This window comes from Pan troglodytes, chromosome 19 (genome assembly GCF_028858775.2).
Source record: "Pan troglodytes isolate AG18354 chromosome 19, NHGRI_mPanTro3-v2.0_pri, whole genome shotgun sequence".
NCBI lineage: Eukaryota > Metazoa > Chordata > Mammalia > Primates > Hominidae > Pan > Pan troglodytes.
The window spans coordinates 79,656,705-79,682,600 of NC_072417.2; the positions used below are offsets into that span (position 1 = coordinate 79,656,705).

The window sequence follows — 25,896 nt, forward strand, 5'->3', positions numbered from 1 at the left end:
TGCTCTCTGTTGCCGGGACTTCTCCCAGCTCCAAAACCGCCTTAGTCTGATCTATTAATATATCTTTTTAACTGGGTGGCTCATAAACAACAGAAGTTTACTTCTCACAGTTATGGAGGCTGGAGACTCCAAGATCAGGGCACAGGAAGACTCAGTGGCTAGAGAGGGCCCATTTGCCGACAGCCCCACATCCTCACACGGTGGAAGGGCAAACCAGCTCCCTTGGGCTTCTCTTATAAGGGCACTGATCCTCTCCATGGAGGCTCTGCCCTCCTGGCCTAATCACCTCCCAAAGGCCCCTCCTCTTAATGTCATCGCCTTGGGGGTTAGGATTTCAAACACAAATTGGGGGCAGGAGGCACAAACATTCAGACCACAGCACAGAGCTCTTCCCATCCTCAGCCGAAGTAGGAATGACCCAGAGGAAGGCTGCTGTCCCTTTGCACACAGGTTCTGAAAGTGCGTGGGGAGAGGACGATCCCTCGGTCCCTGCAGAACCAGGCTCTTGAAGCATATAGCAGAGGTTCTCTACCCAGGGCCTACCCTAGAATGTCATCAAAACTGCAGTGTTGTATTAAAGGGGTGCATGGCTTAGAGAGAATGGAGAATGCCCAGCCCGGAGGCCCAGAGTGTTTTAGGATGTGCCTGTTACCCAAAGTTAAAGCCTGTGTGCGTCAGGAGTGACACTTGGGAGCTACACTTCCCAACCCCCTCTCCTGCGGCCACCGGAGCCTGCCTGGGCCCCTTCTCCTGAAACGGCCTTCTGTGCCCACATAATAGCCCCTAGCGATGCCAGTTCTGGTTCCTCTGCAGGGTCCCATGCCAGCTGACCCAGCAGTACCTGTAACGTGTCCCACCCTTGCCAGGGTTTGTGTGCCTGCATGGTTTTAGAGGTTCCAAGTCAGAGCCCCTAAACCCCTTGCCTTATTGCTAGACAGCTTGACCGCCCCCGGAACATCACGTGGGAAGGGCGCTCGGTAAATCCTGTTCCGGAGGCAATCTGTCACTCCACCAGTTTCCCAATCAGCATTTGCCGAGGAGTTCTGGCTCCCGGTGCAGAACTGACTTGTGGCGACGTGAGGGAACTGGCAGCTTCTTAGACCCAAGTTCTCCCTCGCAGCATCGTCAGAAGAGGCCCAAAGTAGAGACGCAAACAAACCCTGAGAACAGCGTGTTCTTCCCAGTAACGTGACCAGGAAAATGTGAGCCAGAGGAAACTTGAGAGCTCCGTAGTGTGGCTGAGCTGGTGGGGTGAGGGTTTTTTCCCTTTTTCTATCTGGTCCAGCCCATCGGCCACTTGAGATGCTCCTGAACTGAGTAACAAAGCTGTTCGGAGGGTACTTTCTCAGCAGGACAAGCCCTGAGCTCTGGAAAAACGCAGCTAGAATAACGAGGAAGCAGAGGGACCTCTCCCACACCAGGCTTGCCCCGACAGGTCAGCTTGCTTGTGGCCCAGCGCTACTGCGCACATGTTCCTTTAAGATCCCTATTTCTAAGGCAGCCGTTGCATAATTAAAGAATGGCCCTGTGGATATCCTACGGTGCTCACTGTTTGCACTTGCTTCTGGGTGGGGCTAAGGTGTGGGACCGGCCGGGGAAGCCTGAACAAGGTGGGGTTGGCCAATTGCAACAGGTCACAGCCAGATCAGATACCCTGAGGAGGAGGCTGTGAGTCATGTTTGTCCAGAAGTGCCAACTGCTGCACCAGAAAAGCCGGGAGAAAAGAAGCAAGCGTAAGGTGCACATGAGAGGTGCTGGTTTCTGAAGGTTCTGTTAAGACAGGAGAAGATGGATCATAGTTCCTGTCAGGAGACACACCCTCTCCCCCGACCCCCAGCCCAGAACCCCTTCCTTGCTTTATAGCACAAGGTGAAAGTTCAGAGGCTCAGCTCAAAGCAGAAGGAACCTAAGGGAAGTAGAGCTTCCTCTTTTGTGTCACTTTCTCCTCAAACAACTCACTGTGTTGGTGGCGTAGTGTTTGTTCTATGCTGGGGGTCAGCAAACTACGGCCCAAGGTCCAAATCTGGCCCACAGCTTTTATTTATTTATTTATTTATTTATTTATTTATTTATTTATTTATTGAGACTGAGTCTCGCTCTGTCGCCCAGGCTGGAGCACAGTGGCACAATCTCGGCTCACTGAAACCTCTGGCTCCTGGGTTGAAGCAATTCTCCTGCCTCAGACCCCTGAGTAGCTGGGACTACAGGCGCACACTGCTACACCCGGCTAATTATTTGTATTTTAATAGAGACGAGTTTTCACCGTGTTGCCCAGGCTGGTCTCAAGCTCCTGAGCTCAGGCAGTGCACCCACCTTGGCCTCCCAAAGTGCTAAGATTACAGGCGTGAGCCACCGTGCCTGGCCTATTTTTTAAATAAAGTTTTATTGGAACACAGCTGCGTTCGTTCACATATCGTCCGCGTCTGCTTTCACTATGCAATAGACCTGAATAGTGGCAGTAGAGACTTTGTGACCTGCAAAGCCTAAATGACTGGTGATCTGGCTCTTTTTAGAAAAGGTTTGCTATCTCCTATTCCACACTAATAGGTGAACCTGAATGCAGAGGTCACCTTGTGAGGACCACACAGAGGTTAATGCCCAGGCCCCTGAGGCAGGACTGAGTTGCACTCCTGACTCCATCCCTTACTAAATGTTCAACCTTGAGCAGGTTTGTTAACATCTCTCTGCCTTGGTTTTGTCATCTGGAAAACGGGCATCTGAGTCATTATTTCACAGGAGTATTGTGAGTATTAAGTGAGTGGGTGTAGTAAAGCACGTGGAAACCTGTCAGTAAAGGCCTCTTTGTTAATTCAGATATAACTCACAGGTCATAATATTCACCCCTTAAAAATGTACAGTGTAGTGGTTTTCAGTATATTCACAAGATTGTGTAATATACACCACCACTGTCTAACTCGGAACATTGTCATCACTTCAAGAAGAAATTCCTCAGTAGTACTTGTAGTAGGATGAATAACCACCACCCAAAGACATCAGATCTTAATCCCTGGAATCTGTAAATGTGCCCTTAATTTGGAAAAAGGGTCTTTGCAAATGTGATAAAGTTAAGCATCTTGAGGTGGGGAAATTCTTCTGGATGATCTGGCTGGGCCCTAAATGTGATCACATGTGTATTCTTAGAGAGGCATAGAGAGAAATTACAGGCACAGAGAAGAAGGTGATGTGGCCACAAGCCAAGTCATGCCTGCCACCACTGGAAGGTGGAAGAGGCCTGGAGTGGATTTTCCTCTAGAGCCTCCAGAAGGAACATGGCCCTGCAGAGCCCCTGATTTTGGCCTGGTGATGTGGATGTTGGACTCTTGGCCTCCAGAACTGCAAGAGAATACATTTCTGTTGTCTTAACTGGGAAGTTTGTGTATACTTTGTTCCAGCAGCCACAGGAAACTGAGGATACCTATTGCTAAGATTACTATTGATTTCATCCTGCTAGCAGAAGGTAGGCCAGAGCTAGATTAAGTCCTAGGATCTGAACTGGGGCAGTGTGAGCTTTAGCATACTCCACTTAGTGGTGGAGAAGCCTACTTAAGCCAACAGGCATTCATCTGGCAGGGACCCCACACCTTTTCCCCACACCACTTACTTTTTTGTTTCCTCCTGCATAGGACTAAACAGTCCTTGTTGACTGAAAAAAAAAAAGGACAGTCCCAGCCACCCAACAGGCTTCTCGTAGTATGCACACCACTGTCATTGGGAACATGACTGTAGGGAAATGAACACTGTTTTAGATACATTTATGCTATTTTGTGGAGTGTCGTTTTTCCTTGGTTTCAATATTTGTTTTGTGGCCTTAAAAATCTCTACATCGGTGCAGATTTACCCAGCTCATTTTCACACCCACTGCAATCTTCTTTTCCCTCTATGCTTTCCATGTGCTGTTTGTCCTAGAATTGGTAACTGCAGCAGAGAGAGAGAGAACCCACAAAGCACCATTTCCTCTTTGGTGGCATGGTTGCTGGGTACTCACTGGCTACGTGGTCACTGGGTACATCATGGTCTTCATTGATTCAGTCCCTGGCCTGTTGGTTCTTAGGCAGATGTCAGCACATTCCAGCTGTAGTGACTGGAGCACCCCAGTGTACTAAGAGGTTTATTGGTTTTAGAATTGCATCCCTGAAGCTACTACACTCACACCTTTTTTTTTCCTTTGAGACAGAGTCTTGCTCTGTCACCCAGGCTGGAGTGCAGTGGCGCAATCTGGGCTCACTGCAAGCTCTGCCGCCCGGGTTCACGCCATTCTCCTGCCTCAGCCTCCCGAGTAGCTGTGACTACAGGCGTCTGCCACCACGCCCGGCTAATTTTTTTGTATTTTTAGTGGAGATGGGGTTTCACCGTGTTAGCCAGGATGGTCTCAATCTCCTGGCCTTGTGATCCACCCGCCTTGGCCTCCCAGAGTGCTGGGATTACAGGCTTGAGCCACCGTGCCCGGCCTACACTCACACCTTTAAATCAGGTGCAGCACCTTTAAACCCCTTCACTAAGTTCAAGGCACCAAAGCACAGACATAGCTGTGCAGGCTTTGCCTGCCTTCCCACCACTCCTCTAGGCCCACCCAGGGCTCAATACAGCACTGCAAGGTGTGTGTTCACTTTTCCCTCTGTGCTCTTTGGCCACCCATCTTTCTAGTGGAAGAGTGTTTCCTTTCCTCCTCGTTCTCCTGAGCAGCGTTTTCCTCCATCCCCTCCTAGCTGAGGCTGACTTCACCACCTCTTCTCTGGGACTTTGTCTTGCTCAAGTCATTTCTATACAACAGCAAGTGAAAGTGGAGTTTTGTACAGTCAGAAGCTCGCCCGAGCTCAGCTACTCATTAGCTTTGTGTGGTGGACAGGTCATTTCACCTCTCTCTGCCTGAAGGCCCTATCTGCAAATGGGCTTGATAATAGCATCTTTTTACGTGAAATTAATTTATGGATCTAAAGTCCTTTGAGAGAACATTCTGGATATCTGATAATTATCAAAATAATGAATTCTCTGGGTTTGAAGTCATTTTTTATTCCTCAAAGACAAGGCTCATGGGTTGGGGAAGCGTCCTTCACTCTGTGGCCTGGTGTTGAATGACATGAAGTTCTTTTGACCACAGACACTAAATCTCGCCTGTTTCCAGCACTTACCTGCCCTTCCACCAATATTTTTGCATTCACATTTCTTTTGCTGTGGGTAACTTCAAACAAAGAAGAGTTTGTTTGTTTGTTTTTTCTGCAGTGTCAGAGAACATTTTTGCTCATGCCTGGTGTGGAGTAGGATTCGAGAATTTTGTTTACTCTCGCTTTTGCTGTCAGGCAGAGGTGGAGGTGGGAGGTGTCACGGGGTCAGCACAGACTGAACAATCCTGACTTTTGCAGTAATTCTGTTTTGAGCCTTTGTCCTTGTTTTTGGCTTTTAAGCAGAAGCCAGGAGCAGGGGTGCTCTTAGAGGGGGGGAGAAAAAGTAATAAAAACAGAGAATTATTTCCTAAAGCAAAACAGATCATTTGGAGGGCCATGTTGTCCTTAAATATGGAGACACTTGACTTTTGTGCATTACTAAACAGTGTCTCTGTATAGACATGAACCCTTTGATGGGCAGAGTCACTGTGGGTCAGTGCTGACAAGTCTGGTCCTCAGGCAACAGGGATACAGCTGTGTCTTCAACAAAGCTTTTGGTGTATGTGCCCGTGGATGAATCCTTCAGAACCTCTGCATGACCTTACTTTGACCCATTGCCCAGCTAGAGCACCCTCAGAGTGAAATTAAAAATCCACATTGGGGGTGGGGGAGGTGGGAAAGGGGCACACGCTGGGTAGGTTCAGCAGTGTTGCCACCGATTTAGCTTTTATGCAAGGCAATGAGTCACAGGTGTTTATCATTCCACCCCACCATTTATGCTACATATATTCTCTGGATTAAGAAACCACCTGGAGGGACTGGGTGCAGTGGCTCAGGCCTGTAATCCGAGCACTTTGGGAGGCCAAGGTGGGTGGATCACTTGAGGTCAGGGGTTTGAGACCAGCCTGGCCAACGTGGTGAAACCCCGTCTCTACTAAAAATACAAAAATTAGCCAGGCGTGATGGTGGGTGCTTGTAGTTCCAGCTACTCAGGAGGCTGACGCAGGAGACTCACTTGAACCCGGGAGGCGGAAGTTGCAGTGAGCCAAGATTGCGCCACTGCACTCCAGCCTGGGTGACAGAGGGAGACTCCATCTCAAAAAACAGAAGGAAAGCATCTGGACCGTTCTCTGAACGGATTGCATTGATCTGTTGGATCAGTGGATTGCATTGAGTTATTTTTTTTTTAATTGCAAATTACTTTGGAACACCTAGTTGCTGACTGTTTCACTGTAGCCTAATGGGGTCTGTTACCCTGAGGAAACAGCCCTGCTTCTGGGGTCAGAGAGATCTGAATGATGGTGGGAGTAGTGGTGGTGACGGCGATGATGATAAAGATAGCAAATGCTTCTTTAACACTACCATTAGTAATAATAGCAAATATATAAGACTTACTTTGTCCTGGGTTCTCTTCTAGTGCTTTGCATATATCAATTCACTTGGTTTCACAGCAGCCCTATGGGTTAGGCACTGTTATTTTCCCTGTTTTACAGATGAATAAACTGCGAAGTTGGGTAATTTATCCAAAGCCATACAGCTAATAAGTGGCAGGGCAGAGATTTGGCCCTAGCTGCCCACGCTCTTTGCCCCTAGGTGATGCTGCCCCTGAGAAGTCACCCACCACCTGCAGCACCCATTCACGTAGAGATGGCCTGACTTTCCCCTGTGCGCCATCAGATGTGTATCCCTCACTCGGGTGCCTGCAAGCCTTTGTGAGCGCACCTTGCTTCTCTCAGGGAAAGCATAGCGGTCACTCCCGCCTGGCTTCCTGTCTGGGTCCACATCTCCACTTTTCATCAAGCAGGCTCTTGGCAAAATCACTGGCTTCATTGCCTAGCCTGCACTGTGCCATCTACTGTGGTGCACCTGTGGCTTAGATTCTCCAATCCGGCTAGGGCGGCCCAGTCCTCCGAGCTGAGGAGCAGCCCATCTGCCTGTATCCCCACTCCATTCCTGAACATTTACTTAAAACTCTAAAACTCTCATGTCCTGGGCTCCCGAGCCACCTGCATCGGGGATCACTGGGTAGGTGGTTCTCCATCTTCATCATCTTATTTGAATGGGCTTTATCCAGAAATGACAGGTTACATGATCAGGAAATTATATAACCTTCTAACCCAGGCTGGTTTTTCACAGTGCCGGGCTTGACAGCTGATAATTTCAGAGCAGCCATCTGAAGCCAAAAAAATGAGAATATAATTAGTATTCTGTATTTCTATTAAAGTTCTGGAATTACAGAACAGACTTTCTATTCTGAAATGGCCAGTGCCGTGGCACAGATGTATTTCCTCAGCAGATGTCTCCTCCTCATAAAGGCTGCAGAACTGCTAATGAGCTGCAATAGAAAAGCATTCTTCCCGCGTTCCCTGCCAGGGCCCTGGGCCCATTTGGGCAGACCTCGGGGAGCAGTCACTGCTTCTGCAGCTGAAGGAGCAAGGGAAGTGTGTTGTTTCTATACTGTTGTGTTTAGAGACTACCTGTCTTTTGAAAGTTGAGTTGGCATGATAGATCTTTTAAAAAAAAAACTCATTTTCAATAGTGTATGTATCTAAGTAGTGTGATTTTGTTGTTGTTGTTGTTGTTGTTGTTTCCTTATCTTAATTCTGTGGGTCAAAACAATTTGGTTCTTGCAGAAAGTGAAAGACAAGAAATGAGCCGTGGGACCTGTGCCGGGTCTGTTCTTCTTGGACCCAGTATTGCTCTTAGGCTGTGGAATATTCCACTTGCTTAGTAACTGGGAATTGGCATTCCCTCCAACTGTGCTTCCCAAATGTGGGATGGGACCACTGATGGGTGTGACTTTTGGTTGCACTTGAGGTGATTTCTGAAGGTACTGTACGGATGTTAAAAAACATTAAATTACATGATGAGTTAGTTATTCTCAATTTTCTTTCAATCTCAGTTGAAGCAGCAAAGACTTCTGGGGCTGGAATATCCTTAACACACTAGCGCTTGTTAATTTCCCCTTTGTAGCTAAGAGACAGAAGATCTCAGGCAACTGGATCCAGCTAGAAATGAATAACATCGATTTTCATTGCGTTTACTTTTATGGTTACCTTCCATTTATGGCAAACAATCTTGGTTTTCTGTTTCCTATAGTGATATGTTTCCTTTTTAAATGATGGATATTAAAAAGCAAGCCAATTTAAAGAAAAATGTGAATAATAGTCGAAGTCTTCAAATGATGTCAGTGTGCTAGGCCAGGGAGCACACTTAGAGAGCAAGTGCTGGGTGCAGTGAACAGTGCCTGGACCTGGCTTCACCTGAGACTCACCTGGGGAGCTTAAAGATCCTGGTGCCTGGGTGTCAACCTGGACCAAGTAGATCTGACTCTCTGAGGGTGGGGCCCAGGGATCAGTGTTTGACTAAAACATCCCAGGTGTTTCCAGGGTGTAGCTGAGGTTGAGAACGTCTGCCCACCTATCCTGGGGCAGCGTCCTCACCCTCTGACTCCTTATCTTTTTTTGGGGGGTCGGGGGGATAGAGTCTCACTGTGTCGCCCAGGCTGGAGTGCAGTGGCACGATCTCAGCTCACTGCAGCCTCCGCTTCCTGGGTTCAAGCGATTCTCGTGCCTCAGTCTCCTGAGTATCTGGGATTACAGGTGCCCACCAGCACGCCCGGCTTCTTTTTGTATTTTTAGTAGAAACGGGGTTTCACCATGTTGGCCAGACTGGTCTCAAACTCCCAACATCATGTGATCCACCTGCCTCAGCCTCCCAAAGTGTTGGGATTTGACTCCACATCTTGATCACATCTTTCCCTTGTTTCTCTCTTCTGTTTCTAGCCCTTGTTCTCATCCGCTTCCCCACTTCAATTTTCCTCTTATTTTCTCTTTCCTAGCTTCCCCTCTTCCATCTTCCTTACAACTATTCCTATGAGTAATGCCCCCTAGCATTGCCTCTTAGCCTGACATTCTTGAAACCATACAGTTGCAACCCTGTTAGAACATTACCACACTGTACTGTTTTCCCCGGCATTTGCTTACCACTCCGTAAGCTGTTGGTGCAGTTTCTGCACATCTAAGATTGTTCTCCACCAGTAACTTGTATTAAGAGCAATTATGATCATCACTATTGTGCTCTCACTGAGTGCCTATCACTGCTGTAAGCACTTTACATGGATGAGCCTACATAATCCTTGCTTGAAGGAGATATAATTTTCCAGATGAGGAAACTTAGGAAGATAAAATAGCTTGTCCACAACCACAGAGTGGCAGAGCCAGAATTCAAATGCAGGCAGCCTTGCCCCAGATCCTACACTCTGAGCAGATGGGACCCTAAGTTAGTTGCTCGTAATCCTGATTCAGGTGTCCTGGCATGCCATGAGTCACACGTCACACAGGCTGTTCTCTGCTGTGATAAGAAATTGAAATTTGGACCCACTATTTGCTTCAATGACATTTGGAATTGATAACTTTTTATTTTCAACTTTAGGATGCTCACAGCTTTAAATCCCATCAAGATTTTAACTCATCACCATTCCGAAGAGATCTTACTTAAATGATTTTTTTTGTGTGTGTTTTCTGTCAGGAATATAAATTGAAGATATAAAAGCCAGCACCCGCAATAATTCTGCAACTGGTAGGAGGCAACCCAGGACCTCTTGGTGACCTTAATAAGGGTCTTCTTTGGCTTATCCAGGATGTGACCTTCTGCAGCCTCCAGTATTAGACATTCCAGGGCATTTTCTGCCTTTTAAAAAGCATCTGATTCTCATTCTGGTGTTTAATCAGAGAGAGACCGTTGGCCTCTTTCCATTCCTCATGGGAGAGCTCCATTTTTGTGCTCACATTTTTCATCTTTGGTGATACTCAGCGTTGATGTTTTAGTGGGCTAGACCTTCTGCATTGGATTAAAACCTTTCACATGAGCGTGGTGAATTCTCCAGTGACCAAGTCCCCTGGGGGCCTCCAACCCTATAGATTCCAGCATGATAAGAGTGGAAAGGAGTCCGGAACATCATGCCTGGGGTATAGTGAGCACTCACACCATGGATTTTTTTTTTCATTTTCCAAGTCCCCAACCATGTAAGGTATTTTATAAACATTATTTTATTTGATTCTCCCAACAATTCTATACCACTGGAATTATGTCCGTCTTCATTTTTCTAGATGAAGAGACAGAGGCTCAGAGACTAAGCTTCCCAGTGCTCAGGGTTACATGGTGAAGGAGGCAGAGTTTGCATGTACACCTGCTGAGCCACGGGGACCATGCCTATGTGTTTTATTTGTGTGCTATCTGCTCCCTGAGATGAATGAGGTTAGATATTTTCTTAGGAGAAGAAATACCTGGAAGGCACAAATGGGGTATGACAAATTATGTTCAGCTTCTCTGTGGCTAGCAGACCTGAGCCAGCCCCCTCCCCTTGTGTATTTGAATATAGTCCCATCTGTTACCCACCTATGTAAGGCTTCCAGGTAAGGAGGATGTAAAGCTGTTGGCTGGCAGGAGGCAGCACACAGTAGATCCACAGACTAGTAAAGGCAATGCCTGTCTCTGACTTCTGATCTTAGGGCTGTACCTCCCTCATTTGTGTCCAAAGACCCAACATCTTTAGGATTCTCCCCCTGCCTCCTCCCCATCTAACCCTGCCCACTGACAACTCCAGTGCCTTCTTCTCAAGTTCTTCTGTAATTCTTAATTTAATAATCGAACTATGCTGATAAACTATGCTAATTGCCTAGATCTGTGGTTCTGCAACTTTATGGACATCAGAATCACCTGGAGGCTTGGTAAACACAGATCATTGGACCTCACCCCAGAGTTCTGATTCAGGAGGTGATGCCAGTGCCGCTGGTCCAGGGACCACACTGTGGGAACCACTGAATCAGGGAGCCTGGTCCCAGTTATACGTGTGTTGATGGTGTCTGACCAGTTGGGTATCTGATAATTCAGCCTTACTGGGAAAGATGCCATGGGAAGATAGGAAGGCATTTGGGATAGGAGGCTCAGGCTTTTGTCCCTTCATCGTAGCGGTAGATAATTATCTTTTACGTTGACGTGCAGTGGCTTTAGACAGCTTCTCATGGTTGTGAGCCTCTGCCAGCTCTTAAATCTTTGAGCCTGTTTTCCTCTGTGGATGAAATGGCCTTTCCTTCTAATTATTTTTGATTCCCATATCAGGTTTCTCAAGCTAAGATTGCATTGGAAGCACCTGGAGGTCTTGTTAAAGTGAGGATTCTGAGTTATTAAGTCTGAGGTGGGACCCAAGGTTCTGCATGTCTAATGAGCTCCCAGGTGATGTAGATGCTGCCGGTCCATGGACCAGCAATTCTGAGTTACAACTGTATACAGCAGTGGTGCTTGCCCCTGCTGCCCAGTAGAATCACCCAAGGAGCTTTTAAAAACAAATACTTGAGCCACATTCCTTGGAGATTCTAGTTTAATTCTGGGGATTAGAATTTTTAACTCCCCCATTCCCCAACCCCCATGTGATTCCAATGTACAGTCAGAGTTGGAAGCCATTGGCCTTTACCCACAAAAAGGGATAACACCTTCTGGGAGCCCAGGTGCGTGTGTGGCACCATAGACCAGGTTGGGCTGGTCGCTTCCATGCAGGGAGGGTGCACCATTACTCCTGGGGAGCTGCAAAGGTCACCTGGGAATCTTGTTAAATTACAGATTCTGCTTTGGCAGGTTTGGGGTGGGACCTGGGTTTCTGCATTTCTAATAGATATCTTAGTGTTGCTGATGCTGCCAGTCCAGGCTGGTGCTAAGTCCCAAGACCCGCCCACAAGGGCCCACACGATGCCCATTATCTCTGCCGGTGGTGGCAGCGGGTAGCTTTTCTCATGTCGAGCGTTAGAGGCTTTTGGCTTCCATCATCTGTCTCCTTAAACGCCATTCTGACGTCTCTTTTATTCAGCTTGGTATTGACACAAGACAGCGGGTAATATAGGTCTGTTCTCTTTTTGTAATATTTTCTTCCTTCTCTCTTCACAGTACGAGATGCAAAAAATCTAATCCCTATGGATCCAAACGGGCTTTCAGATCCTTATGTGAAGCTGAAACTTATTCCTGATCCCAAGAATGAAAGCAAGCAAAAAACCAAAACCATCCGCTCCACACTAAATCCACAGTGGAATGAGTCCTTTACATTGTAAGTGGTCTCTCCTTGATCAAATTTCGTTCCTATACACCATGCAGTTGCCCACCTCATTATTTGAGGTAATGAAGTAGGTTCATTATAAACGTCTTTAAACATGTCTTCAGTCCTAAGACCCCCTCAGGCTGCCATTAGGGAAGTAGCTATTAGCACCTGTTTGATAGATAGTAATTTGATTTATCAAGAGTTGCATAATTCAGGCCTCAGATTATTATTATCTAATCTGGATAAACAATTCTATTTAAGGAAATAGAATTAAGGTAAATAGAATTTAAGCTAAAAATGTGTCAGGTGTGTCCACCTCTTGATGGACTTAGGTTCTTTTGGGAGTTAGGGGAGGGCATAAGGCAAGAATTTAAATAATTTTTAGACCACAGAATGAGTGAGTAACATAGAAAGTGTTATTGCCACTGAAATGGGAAGATCATTCTTGCCTTCAAAGAGAGAAGACTTCCTGGAAAAGGTGACATTTAAAGCCAGCCTGGGAGGGTTGCCAGGATTTCAGAGGTAGAGAAGGGGAAGAAGGAAGGAGGGAATAAATAAATCAGGAGGACTGAGTGCAGCTGAGGGAAAGCAAGAGTTCCCCTTTGTAGAGTAGTATACAGGAAGCAGTGGACAACCAGAAAGGTAGCTGTCTATTCTAGAGGGACCAGCAAGCTCTGCTCTATAAAGGATCAGATAGTATATATTTTAGGCCTTGTGGGTCATATAGCCTCTGTTGCACTGGTATAACTTTCTAGTGCCAAAGGAGCCATAGGCAATATGTAAACAGATAGCCATGTCTGGGTTCTAATAGAACTTTATTTATAAAAATAGACAGTGGGCTAGATTTGGCCCATGGGTCATAGTTTGTTAACTCCTCCTGTAGCACTTTGCTTGCCAGCATAAGGGGTTGGTATTTTACTGGACCAGGAAGAGAAATATACTATTTCTCTATTTCAGGCTCAAGTCATATACATGTGGTATCTCCCAAGAAACCATGATCAAGATAACCTAGTGTTTGCATGTGTGTGTGTCTTGTAGCAAATTGAAACCTTCAGACAAAGACCGACGACTGTCTGTAGAAATCTGGGACTGGGATCGAACAACAAGGAATGACTTCATGGGATCCCTTTCCTTTGGAGTTTCGGAGCTGATGAAGATGCCGGCCAGTGGATGGTATGGAAGCCGCTTAGGTTGAGTATGTCTCAAAGCATCAGACCATTTAGACAGTTAGGTTTCAGTCTCTCAAATGTCAGTTGAGGCCGGACATGGTGCCTCATGCTTGTAATCCCAGCACTTCAAGAGGCCGAGGCAGGTGGATTGCTTGAGCTCTGAAGTTTGAGACCAGCCTGGGCAACATGGAGAAACCCCACCTCTACAGAAAATACAAAAATTAGCCAGGCGTGATGGTGTACACCTGTAGTCCCAGCTACCCAGGAGGCTGAGGCATGAGGATCACTTGAGCCCAGGAGGCTGAGGCTGCAGTGAGCTTTGATTCCACCACCGTCCCCCAGCCTGCACAACAGAGCTACCCTGTCTCAAAAATATAAAAATTTTAAAAAAGTCAAATGTCTACTGATCTGGCTGTAGCCTCTCCATAGGATGCATTTCACAAAACAGCTTGACTAGAGGTTGCAGGAAAAGGCTTGCTAAACTTGCGATGGTAACTCTTTTTCTCCTGTCTTTGAAAGGTACAAGTTGCTTAACCAAGAAGAAGGTGAGTACTACAATGTACCCATTCCGGAAGGGGACGAAGAAGGAAACATGGAACTCAGGCAGAAATTCGAGGTGAGGATAACGAAATGCCTGGAAACACCTTTCCTTTAGAAAGCCTGACTTCAGGAAGGGCCGAGATGTTGTGGTCCCATTTTTGAAAAGCAAAAAAGTAATCTCAATGTTAATGATCTTTTTCTTTATTTAAAAACATAAATGTTGTTCGTTCCCTTTCCTTTGCAACCTGTTGACTTTTTATGACTCTTATCACTTAGAAAATGGAAACTGGAAATATCCCAGAACTGAGAGCATGGTTGATTTCTGCATAAGAGATCTATTTGCACATCACTGGGGAGAGAAGCAGGCTGTGAGGGCAGGATTGTTCTTACAAAGGAGGACTTGTGCTCTTCTGAAAAGGAGGAAGTCATTTTGGCCTTTCCTTGGGAGCTCATTTGTGTGTAATCAGGCTATCATCTGAGACTTTTTTTTTTTCTACAGAAAGTACAAGGTTCCTAATTTTGTTCTGAAAGAGCAGCTTAAACAAATATGCCTTTGTGTGTGATCCCTTTTTATTTATGCTCCAGATGTTTAGCAAGGGCCACCTCCTTCTCTTCTTCCTCTTGGTATTTGTGTTTGCCTCTGTCCCGGATTCACTGGTCTTTTTTCTTCTTCTCCTCTGCTCCTTACTCCTCTTTTTCTTCTCCTCTCTCTCCCTTCTCCTCTTCATTTACCGACATCTCAGCTTTTAGGAAACAGTTCTTTTCTCTAAGCACCTTCCTTATGTTTTAAAGTCACAACTTCTAATATTTTTCTGTTTATCTAATCGCCCTTCATTTTGGCTGTTCGAGGGACTCCTAGAGTAGCCTTTTCAGTCTGTGTAACTGGTTAATTCCTTTGTGAATCTTTCTCTTCTTCAGATTTGTTAGAATTCCCCGGAATTTCCCCGCTCTAGAGCGATACACATGCACATGCACACGTGTGTAGATGCTGAACTGCTACTGAAATGTTGACACTAATGGGATGCTGATGCTCCTCTTTTCTTCTGTTGTTCTCCAAGAAACATACAGATCTGGGGGGTGGGGAAGAGTGGTCTTGGGGGGATAATAAACCTCCTTCATGCCCCCCACAAAAGAAACATATAGGTCTTATCCAGAGAGAATGAATCCCAAAGGATGTAAAACATGCAGTTGTTCAAATTACTTTGTTAAGCTGATGTTTGGTTAAAGTTGATGTTGTGGCAAATACTAAATGGCAGGGGCTCTTTGGTTAGATGTCCTTGGGAGCACAGACGAGTGAAATGATTCACAGATAATAAATGGCAATGAACGGCAGGCCTCGGGATTGAAGCAGGAAGGAGTGGTGGAGACTGGGGTGAGCTGGTAAGCTTCAGCCCTGTCTGCAGGTGGCAGCTACCTCTACCCTGCCCCACTCGATGTTTCTCACACGCGAGTCCAGGCCCTGTATTGCCAGATCTTCCTTCTTCCAGAGAAGCCAGAAATCCAGGTTTTTATATGATACATTCTGATTTATCTTCACGTTGGCAGAGTTCTAATGTTAAAACTTAGAACCAGGCCCGGTGCAGTGGCTCACTTCTGTAATCCCAGTACTTTGGGAGGATGAGGCAGGCAGATCACTTGAGGTCAGGAGTTCAAGACTGGCCAACATGGCGAAACCCGATCTCTACTAAAAATACAAAAATTAGCCGGGTTTGGTGGCATGCGCCTGTACTCCCAGCTACTCCAGAGGCTGAGACACGAGAATCACTTAAACCTGGGAGGCGGAAGCTGCAGTGAGCCGAGTTTGTGCCACTGCACTCCAGCCTGGGCAATAGAGCAAGACTCTGTCTCAAAAAAAAAAAAAAAATTTTAGAGCTGTCCGGATGTGGTAGCTCACACCTGTGGTCTCAGCACTTTAAGAGGCCAAGGCAGGCAGGGTGCTTAAGCTCACAAGTTTGAAATCAGCCTGGGCAACATGGTGAAACCCAGCCTCTACAAAAAATAGCAGGGTGTGGTGGCATGCACCCGTAATCCTAGCTACCAGAATCACTTGAACCTGGGCACGAGAATCACTTGAACCTGGGAGGCAGAGGTTACAGTGAGCCAAGATCACGCCAGTGCACTCCAGCCTGGGCAACAGAGTGAGACCCTGACTCAAGAAAACAAACAAAAAACTTAGAACTCTGTGTAGGTCAAATATGCATCTATTGCTTTAGACACCAGTAGGATTCAACCAGTAAGAACCAGCTTGCAGTCTCTGCTCTTCAAAAATAGAGAAAAAATAATTTAAAAAAATTATTTGTATAGTTATATATATTACAATATGTATAAATAAAAAGGTGCGTGTATCTGTGTAACTACTATTTGTCTGTCTATCAATAGAGAGAAAAGAATGAGATTCTTTTCAAAGATGCTTTATAATATTTAGAGGAATTCAAGTACAAAGATGAAAGTCAGGGTTTGGGGCAGGTTCAAATGTCTATGCCAGGCATAGCTCCTTTTCAATTTGTATTTCTTCCCTTGCTTCATTATCTGTTTCCACCCCTACCCTGCAGCTGAGGATGCAGACCTGGGGTACTGGACAGGACCACCTTCTTGAGCCCCATCCCTGATGTCACACCACCTCTGTGACGGATGGATCCTTCTAGAGAGAGTTTCAGGACTGAGTGCCAGCATTCTTCAGCTGTCTCAGGCAGGGGAGGAACCTGAGGAGCCAGAAAGAACCTTCCTTACCGAATGTTATGCCATGGTGTTGATCACGAGCAGTCACTGGGTCAGGGGCTATTGACGCAGAAAGAATGCATTCGAGGGAGGAACAGCACGGGCGTTCCCCACGGGGTTCCTCGCAGTAATGTCTGAGACTTAGCTTTGCTGCTGGAGAAATATTGACCCACTCTTTGTGCTTCATTGTCATGGCTTCCTGGTGAGTAAACTTCCTGTTTTTCTGGGCAGTGAGTTCAGCTTTTTATAAAGGTCAGAGTTCTAAACAAACAAACAAAATACAGGCCAGAGGACCTGAGCAAAACGAAGCATTTCTCTTGGGAGGCTGGTCAGAGGCCGCAGGGCTGTTGCTGCTTACTATTCCTCCTCCTGGGAGGGCTGTGGACTTGGCAGGAGCGCCAGCCCAAGGCTGTGAGCATCCTGGGGAGAGGTGGCATCAGCAGAGTTGCATGGGGTGGAGGCTCTGCTCTTCAGCCTAATGAGGTCTGTGTTTGGAGCATCTACATGAACTGCATTCTAGCCTTTGCTTTAAATACCTTTCAGCTTATAGTACCTAGATTTTACTCGAATTACATTAGCTCATTTGCTTAGAGCATTTTAAAAAACACAACTGCGAGAGACTGGGCAGAAAGCCACTAGAGGATGGCGTCAAAAAGATGCTGAGAATTTTACGACAGCTGCCATGCTTCATTTTAAATACATATTCAGATCTGATTTTAGGCAGGGGTTCAATCACGTAATGGTGTTTTGTTGAGGTCTATAAATGTGAGAGTTGCAAGACTTCCCCAGTGCCAAGTTACTGGGAAGGGATGCACCAGGGCAGAATGGCTGGCATCCACATTTGAGCAGTTCTGGGTAGCAGCCAGGCTTTGCAAACAGGGTGCCATCAGTTGGCATCAGGTCCAATTTGAGGCACCTCTTTGAGCCCCCACCCCATTTCCTCCTCGGTCTGTAGCATGAGTGCTTCCCAGTGTCTCCAGGCTCCCCTCTCTGGGCCCTTTCTCGCCAACTAACTGCCATTCTAACTTGCTTTCCATCACATTAGTCTTTTCTTCCCTACCCACTCTTTCATAGATACTTTGCCACCCTCCAGTAACAGTTTGATTCAGCTGAGTAAGATTTTTTTGTTAAGTTCAACGATGAATCTATATTGGTTGAAACACACATGAGGGTTCGTTCTGTTGGGAACAGGCATCGCTGAGTGGGATCACACAGTGTCCAGTCTGTCCTTATCCTTCCATGTCCAGCCCTGTTTTCTAAAAAGGGTTCCTTCCATGCAGTTTTCGAATCCTTCTCCAAAAATCAAAAGTCATTCAGTTGGATGAAAGGGAAACCAAACGAGCATTTACAACTCTGCCACTGCATTAGTATTCATTCGATAATTAGGTGGAAAGTTTTTGCAACTTAAATGGTTGGTTCTCAAATCTTGGCAAACAGAATGATCAGTGACTGGAGCTCTTAGGAGCCAAGGAATATTCCAGGGTAGCTGGAGATGACCTTCCTCGCTGGTAGAGATCCTGCTAGAGCAGTTCATCCTACTACAAGACAAAACAAACCAGAACCTTGATTGCGATATTCATGGACAGTGTGTCTGTGGGCCTTTAATCTGTTCCACGTTTGTCATCAAGTAAAGTACACGTGGTCCCTGATTCACAAACATAAATGATGCATTTTTCCATTTGTTAAAAAAAGTAAGGTGCCAGCAGTGGGCTAAGCAGACAGTTCCTGCTTTCTTTGGAGCTTACGTTCTGTATCTATGGGCCCTGCTGCAAAAATCTTTGGGAACAAAGCAGGGAGCTTATCATATCCCCTGTGCTGGCCAGTGATTCCCCTGAATCTCCAGGCACTATTGAGGACAACTGAGATTCCTGTTCTTCCCTCTCACTGCTTGGTCTCTGCTCCCTGTGATGAGGCTCACGGCCAGAGTTGGGAAAAGGTCCACCTTGCGTTAGAGGCAGTGCAGAGGATGGGTTAGCTCTGCTCAGCAAACTTTTTCTGTACCTAGTCAGATAATAAATATTTTAGGCTTTATGGGCCATGCGGTGTCTGGTATAACATTCAAGTCTGCCGTTGCAGCTCAAAAGCAGCCACAAATACGTAAACAAATGAGTGTTGGTGTATTCCAATAACACGTTACTTACAAAAACAGGTGGCAGACCAGACTTGGCCCAAGGGCCAGTTTGCCAACTTCTGGTTTAGCCCGTAGGCTCTAGAATCAAGTCCTAGTTTAGTCACTTATTTACTATGTGACCTTTCTGTGCATTGGCATGCTTAACTATAAATGGAAAAAATAGGTCAGGATAACTAGTTCTGTTTTTCTATTAGTTATAAATAGAACTAATATCCTGATACGATAGGATATTAGTTGTTGTCAGGGAAGTAAATATAATACCACAGTGAGAAGTCAGCTTGCACTGATCCTTCTTGATTCAATGGTTTGATGTTGGGTCCCGATTACAAACTGAAAAGTGAGCACATATGAAAGATGATTTGGCTGGGCGCGGTGGCTCATGCCTGTAATCCTAGCACTTTGGGAGGCCAGGGTGGTGGATCACGAGGTCAAGAGTTCAAGACAAGCCCGGCCAAGATGGTGAAACCCTGTCTCTACTAAAAATACAAAAAATTAGCCGGGCATAGTGGCAGGCGCCTGTAATCCCAGCTACTCGGGAGACTGAAGCAGAGAATTGCTGGAACCCGGGAGGTGGAGGTTGCAGTGAGCTGAGATCGTGCCACTGCACCACTCCAGCTTGGGCGACAGAGCGAGACTCCGTCTCAAAAAAAAAAAAAGGATTTGATGTAAACCACACCAAGAATCAACACAAGTATAATCATAATGATTGTTGCAGCTAATAATTCATTAGAGAAGTGATTATGTTAACAACAGAAACATCACAGTTGATTGACTACTGATTGCATTCACATGAAGGTCCAGTACTTTTGTTGGTGTAATATTGCCCTCTGATCTTTTACAAAATCTGGGATCTGAATCATTCACATCTTGAGCTGTACCCAGGGAGTTACATGCTACATTCACATTTCCAATGGTTAAAAAAAAAAAAAAGGTATCTTCTAGCCACATCTTTCCCTCTTTTAAGACAGTTCCTGAAGTTCTTATTGTCATTTGCATTTCATTTCCATGGCTTTTAGTAAGCTTAGTATTTTTGTTTCATGTTTATCCGTCAGTTGATTCTTTCCCTGAGCCTACTTGGGCTACATCTACCTTCAGAGCCTTGGAGTTGTCCTAGAATCAAGAAAATGGGCTGAGAGGTAGGGGAAGGGGAAAGGTGAGGGGAAGGGAGTTCTGGGACCAGTTTCTAGGCCTGCCTGGGATCCAGCCACTTCCTATCCCCAGAGTTACATTCCTTCCTTTCCTCAGCACCCCTTCCTCTTGTGCAGAGCCTTTCTCCTAAGCTTGGCCCCTCTTCCCTAGGGCTGTTTACTCTGTCCAAGACCTTCTTCCCCAATCCTGCAACCTCAAGAGAAATCAAGCCAGAAGGGCAAATAACCCCAGCCATGGACCTGGCTCCCTGGGGCTGAGGGCACTTCAGGACAAGTGGTGAAGACCACGTCTCCCTTCTCCAAGCTTCAGATTTCACAAAACAAAACATACGTTTGCTCATTTTGCTCCAGTATCACAATGACTACTTTTAATTTGCATTTTGATGGCTTTTAGCTGGGAATGGACTTTCAACGAACTCATTTCTACCTGTAGGGTTGCTTATCTACTCCATGTGCTGTTAACAGTTAATGGAGATTCTAATATTAAAAAGTCAAGCAGCTTTCCTTAAATGAGCCTACACCATTCAATTTTGCTCAATTGTCCAGGCTTTTTATTGTTTTTGTCATTTATTATTTCGTTCATCATTTAAAAAACAGAGCAAATTAAGAAGCTAAAAGCGCCTTGGCGTTTTCCTCCTCTTACTGTAACCGTAACTTTTGCTGCACACCATTGCTCTATTCCAGAGCAAGTTAAACATCTAATATTTAAAAAGCCAAAAAGAAACTTGTAGCAGAACAAAGACAGCTAAGAGGCAGCACACCTGGGGCTTTGTCTGCGATGGGATATTTCTGTTGTCAGAATGTAACGAAAAATGATGTCCCATTAGAAAGCTGATGGATAATATATCACATATTACTCTTTTGAGTATCAGGACCCAAGAAAACAAGATGAATTTATTTAAAATTGCAGTGTCCCTTGAAGCTTGTATGAGCTCTCTAAAGGGAAATACTTTTAAAGTTCTTATAAAGAGAGAAATTTATAGCCAAGTGTGAAAAATGAAGTGCAGTTTTGAGGACCAGTTCCCATCCTGTCCCTTCCTGGGGAGCAAGAGGTGTGACGTTGATGGAGCAGTGATGAAAGCAGGGGGAATCATGGCAAACACCTGCTGTGTGATGATTAGATGCTAGGCAGTTTCTGTGCTGGGCATGGTATATTCCTTTCATTTGAGAAGTGGTATTGCACAGTGGTTAGAAGCCTCAGTGTTGGACCCAGACTTCTAGGTTCAAATCCTGCCCCTTTTATATCCCAGTTGTATGACCTGGGACAGATTACTCAATGTTTGAGCATGGTATTTTTCTAGAAGGAATATGCAATTTAAAATAGCCATAGTTTCATATCCCTGCTCTACCACTTCCCAGCTGATGATCTTGGATAAGTTCCTTAAACTCTCTGACCTTTGTTTTCCTTGTTTACGAAGTGGAGATAATAATAGAGCCTGCTGCATAGGACTGCTGGGAGGATTCACTCAGTTCACTTATGTAAGTTGCTTAGACTAGTACCTGGCATAGAGTAAGTGCCCAATAAATGTTTGCTAATTATATGAAATAGACATGATTTGCCCAAGTTTGGTTTTGATTTATATTTATGAAAAGTTATTTATCTGTGCAAATGAGGTGCTACCAAGAGGTAAGAGCATTCTTAGAACTCTGTTTTGAGCATTAGAAATTGTTATCAAGGACTTATTTCTGAGAACAGACCAGTGGATTGGTTGTTCCAACATTTATGGTTTCTTAGAACCTGAAGCTAAACCCAAATTCTGCTATCTTGATGACATTTTCAGCAGACAGGCTTCCCAGTTCATCTCTGCTTTCACCCACTTTCTCCTGACACCTGGCACCCAGGAGGCTGGTGAAAGTTGTTTGAACTTGAGTGCATACGTGATCGAGAGCTTTGGCATCTGAGAGACCTGCCTTTTGTCCCTGCTCCCAGGTTGCTAATGCCACCTTGGCCTGACTCCGCCGTAAGCATCTGTGCTCTGCCTTAGAACCTCAAGTCAACCCCCTCATAATTAATCTGATTTTCCCCAGTCATAGACCATCGTCATCACACCTCGCCTGTCTCCTCAGAGAGTCGAGAAAGCCTTGGAAATTCTTCGACCCATTAGACAAGTCAGCCCAGAGGAACCCAGTCTGTCTACCTCTTGTGATTTGAAGCACATTGTCAGCTAAATAATCACATAATCATAAATTCTAAAAAGTAAATAGCTACATTTCGCCTTATCTTGAAAATCCTCTAGAGCCACACTATCCCAATAGAATCTAAAGCTAGATGTCAGCACAGTGGTGGAATAGGAGCTTTCACCATCATTCCCCTGTAGACGCATCAATTTTGACAACTACCTATGGACAAGAGTATCTTTGTAGGAGTCTAGGAGGCCAGCAGAGAAGTTTCAGCACACTGTTGGAGGAAAAACATCCACAAATAAACACATTGAAGAGGGCAGGAAGAACTAGTTTTACTTTATCTGTATTACCCCTCCCTCAAAGCAGCACTGCTCAGAGCCAAGAGAGACTCTCTCACCTGTAATTCCTTCTAAGGGGGAAAGCGAGAGCATAGTAAGTAAGCACCCAGCTCCCCCAGCCATCCACAACACTGCCCAAGAGCCCCACTTCTTTCTCACCTCACCCAGATTGCTGAGATAATCAGCATGGCTGAGAGATTGGTAGAGGCTGAGAGCAGGAAAGAGAAGCTGCTGGCCCTCTGAAGTGTTCTACAGACTCCATCAGGAAGCCCATCCACGAGCTGCTTGAGACACCTCATCTACTGTTCCCAAACTCTACACCCCCCACCCCCAGACTGAGTCCCTAAATGTGCCCCCATGGACAGTGAATGCAAGCGTATTATGTAGACAGCCAGCTCAACTCTGTGGGATTGGGAGAAGGTACACAAACTTGAGTATTTCAGGACACCATCCTAGGGAAAACAAACAGGAGGCTCTTAGCACCTAACCTAGCTTTGCAGGATTGAAAGAAGGCATGCAAAGTCAAGAATTAGCCCTCAAGAGGGAAAAAGAAATGTAGAGCAGGTACATCCATAGAAAAGGATTAAGAAAGTCTCATTATCCATAGACAGGATGACTGGTGAAGGCATTTCTCTCCTGATGCCAGTCAATAAGGATTGGAGGAGGAGATGACTGCCTCCTTCTTCAAATGTGAAGACAGCATTTGAAGGAACAAGACTTCAAAGGACAGCACTTCAAGGAACATGAAAAGTTAAGGAGCCATGACATCACAAAGGAACACAATATTCCAGTAAGCAACTACTAAAAAATGGAGATCTAAAAATGACCTGACAATTTAATTGTTTTAAGGAAGCTCAGAGAGCTACAAGAGGATACAGACAACAAAATCAGAAAAACAAGAGCTCAATAAAAAGATTATAAATCATTTTTAAAAAGAACCAAACAGAAATTTTGGAGGTGAAGAATACAGTGAATGAAATGAAAAATTCAATAGAGAGTGACAACAGCAGATTTGATCAAGTAGAAGAAAGAATCCGTGAACTTAAAGACAGCTCATTTATAATTACCAAGTCAGAAGAAAACAGAAACAAATGAAAAGGAATGAAGAAAGCCTGTGGGGTTTATGGGACAACATTAAAAGGGCTAACATTTGCATTGTGGAAATTCTAGAAGGGAAAAAGAGAAAGGGGAAGAAAGCTTATATAAAGAAATGATGGCCCAGGTGTGGTGGTTCATGCTTCTAATCCCAGCACTTTGGGGAGACTGAGGCAGGTGGATCACTTGAGGCCAGGAATTCGAGACCAGCCTGGCCAACGTAGCAAAACCCTGTGTCTACTAAAAATACAAAAAAAAAAAAAAAAAAAAAAAAAAGTAGGTGTAGTGGTGCATGCCTGTAGTGCCAGTACTCGGGAGGCTGAGGCACAGGAATCACTTGAACCTGGGAGGCAGAGATTGCAGTGAGCTGAGATTTTGCCACTGCACTCTAGCCTGGGTGACAGAGCGAGACTGTCTTAAAAAAAAAATGGCTGCAAACTTCCCAAGTTTGGAGAAAGATATGGACAGTAGAAAAGGTAAGCAAGCCAAGCACAGTAGCATGTGCCTGTAGTCCCAGCTACTTAGAGGGCTGAGGCAGGAGGATGGCTTGAGCTCAGGAATTTGAGGCTGTGGAGCAGCTTCGATTGTGCCTGTGAATAGCCAGTGCACTGCAGCGTGGGCAACGTAACTAGACTCTCTCTCAAAAAAAAAAAAAAAAAGATTAACAAAACTAAGAGTTGATTTTTTTGAAAACATAAACAAAATTGGTAAACCTTTAGCTAGACTAAGAAAAAAGAGAGAAGACCAATGAATAAAATCAGAAATGGAGACATTGCAACTGATACTACAGAAATACATAAGATCATAGGAGACTACTCTGAACTGTTACACACCAACAAATTGGATAACCCAGAAGATATGAATAAATTTCTAGAAACATACAACCTACCAAGACTGAATCATAAAGAAATAGAAAATCTGAGTAGGCCAATAATGAGTAAGGAGGTGGAACCAGTTATCAAAGATTTCCCAGGTAAGAAAAGCCCAATGCCTACTGGCTTCACTGGCGATTGCTACCAAACAATTTTTAAGAGACAAGGTCTCGCTCTGTTGCCCAGGCTAGAGTGCTGTAGCACAATCATAGCTCACTGCAGCTCAAACTCCTGGGCTCAAGCAATCCTCCTGCCTCAGCCTCCTGAATAGCTGGGACTACAGGCATGCACCACCACACCCAGCTAATTTGTAGGAATAAGGTCTTGACGTGTTGCCCAGGCTGGTCTCAAACTCCTGGCCTCAACTGAATTCCTAGCCTCAAGGCTTGTCCTCCCTTTGCTGGGCCACTGTGCCCAGACTCTACCAAACATTTAAATAAGAATTAATACCAATCCTTCTCAAACTCTTCCAAAACACTGAAAGGGAAAGAACATGCCTGAGTTCATTTTATGGGGCCAGCATGGCCCTGATACCAAATCCAGGCAAGGACATGACAAGAAAATAAAATTAAAGGCCAATATTTCCAATGAACAGAGATGCAAAAATTCTCAACAAAATACTATCAAACCAAATTCACCATCACATTAAAAGGATGATATGCTGTGATCAGGTGGGATTTATTCCTGTGATACAAGGATGGTTTAACATAAACTAATCAATCAATGTGATACACAACATTAACAGAACGAAGGATAAAAATTGTATGATTATTTTAATAGATGCAGAAAAAGGATTTGACAAAATTTAATGCCCTTTCAAAATAAAAACTCTCAACAAATTAGGTATAAAGGAATGTACCTCAACACAGTAATAGCCATTTATGACAAGCCCACCGCTAACATCCTACTCTATGGTAGAAAGCTGAAAGTTCTTCCTTTCAGATCATGAACAAAATGAGGATGCCCATTCTCTCCACTTCTATTCAACATAGTGCTGGAAGTTCTACCAATGCACCTAGACAAGAAAAAGAAAAGGCATCCAAATCAGAAAGGAAGAAGTAAAATAGTCTCTGTCTGCAGATGACATGATCATATATATATAGAAGACCTTAAAGACACCACCAAAGAACTTGTTAGAACTAATGAACAAATTCAGAAAGTTGCAGGATACAAAATCAAAATACAAAAATCAGTTGTGTTTCTCTATGCTAACAATGAACTATTCAAAACAATAGTTTTGAATATAAGACTACAAAACAATATAAGAAAACAATTGTGTTTTCATCAAAAAGAACGAAATACTTAAGAATAAATTTAACTGAGGAGGTGAAATATCTGTACACTGAAAAATAGGAAACACTGATGAAAGAAATAATAATACCTAAATAAATGGGAAGATATCGCCTGTTCCTGGATTGGAAGAATTAATATTGTCAAAATGTTTGTACTACCCGAAGTGATCTACAGATTATATGTAATCCTTATCAAAATGCCAATTATTAGTATAATTTGTTTCCATAGAGGAAAAAATAATCCCAAAATTCGTATGAAGCCACAAAAGACCCTGAA

At 44.8% G+C, this 25,896-nt stretch overlaps 1 protein-coding gene across 5 annotated transcripts in view; it reads left to right on the forward strand.

Annotated features, from left to right (window-relative positions):
• Positions 1–25,896, forward strand: part of PRKCA (protein kinase C alpha) — a 500,752-nt gene that overhangs the window by 366,301 nt on the left and 108,555 nt on the right. For all 5 annotated transcript variants that reach the window (XR_008540341.2, XR_008540342.2, XM_009433095.5 and 2 more), the window contains 3 exons: positions 12,045–12,201; positions 13,231–13,365; positions 13,881–13,977. Coding sequence is in view for 3 of the 5 variants with exons in the window: in XM_009433095.5 (XP_009431370.1) it covers positions 12,045–12,201; positions 13,231–13,365; positions 13,881–13,977 (389 nt within the window). In the remaining 2 variants the exon portion in view is untranslated. The remainder of the gene's footprint in view (positions 1–12,044; positions 12,202–13,230; positions 13,366–13,880; positions 13,978–25,896) is intronic.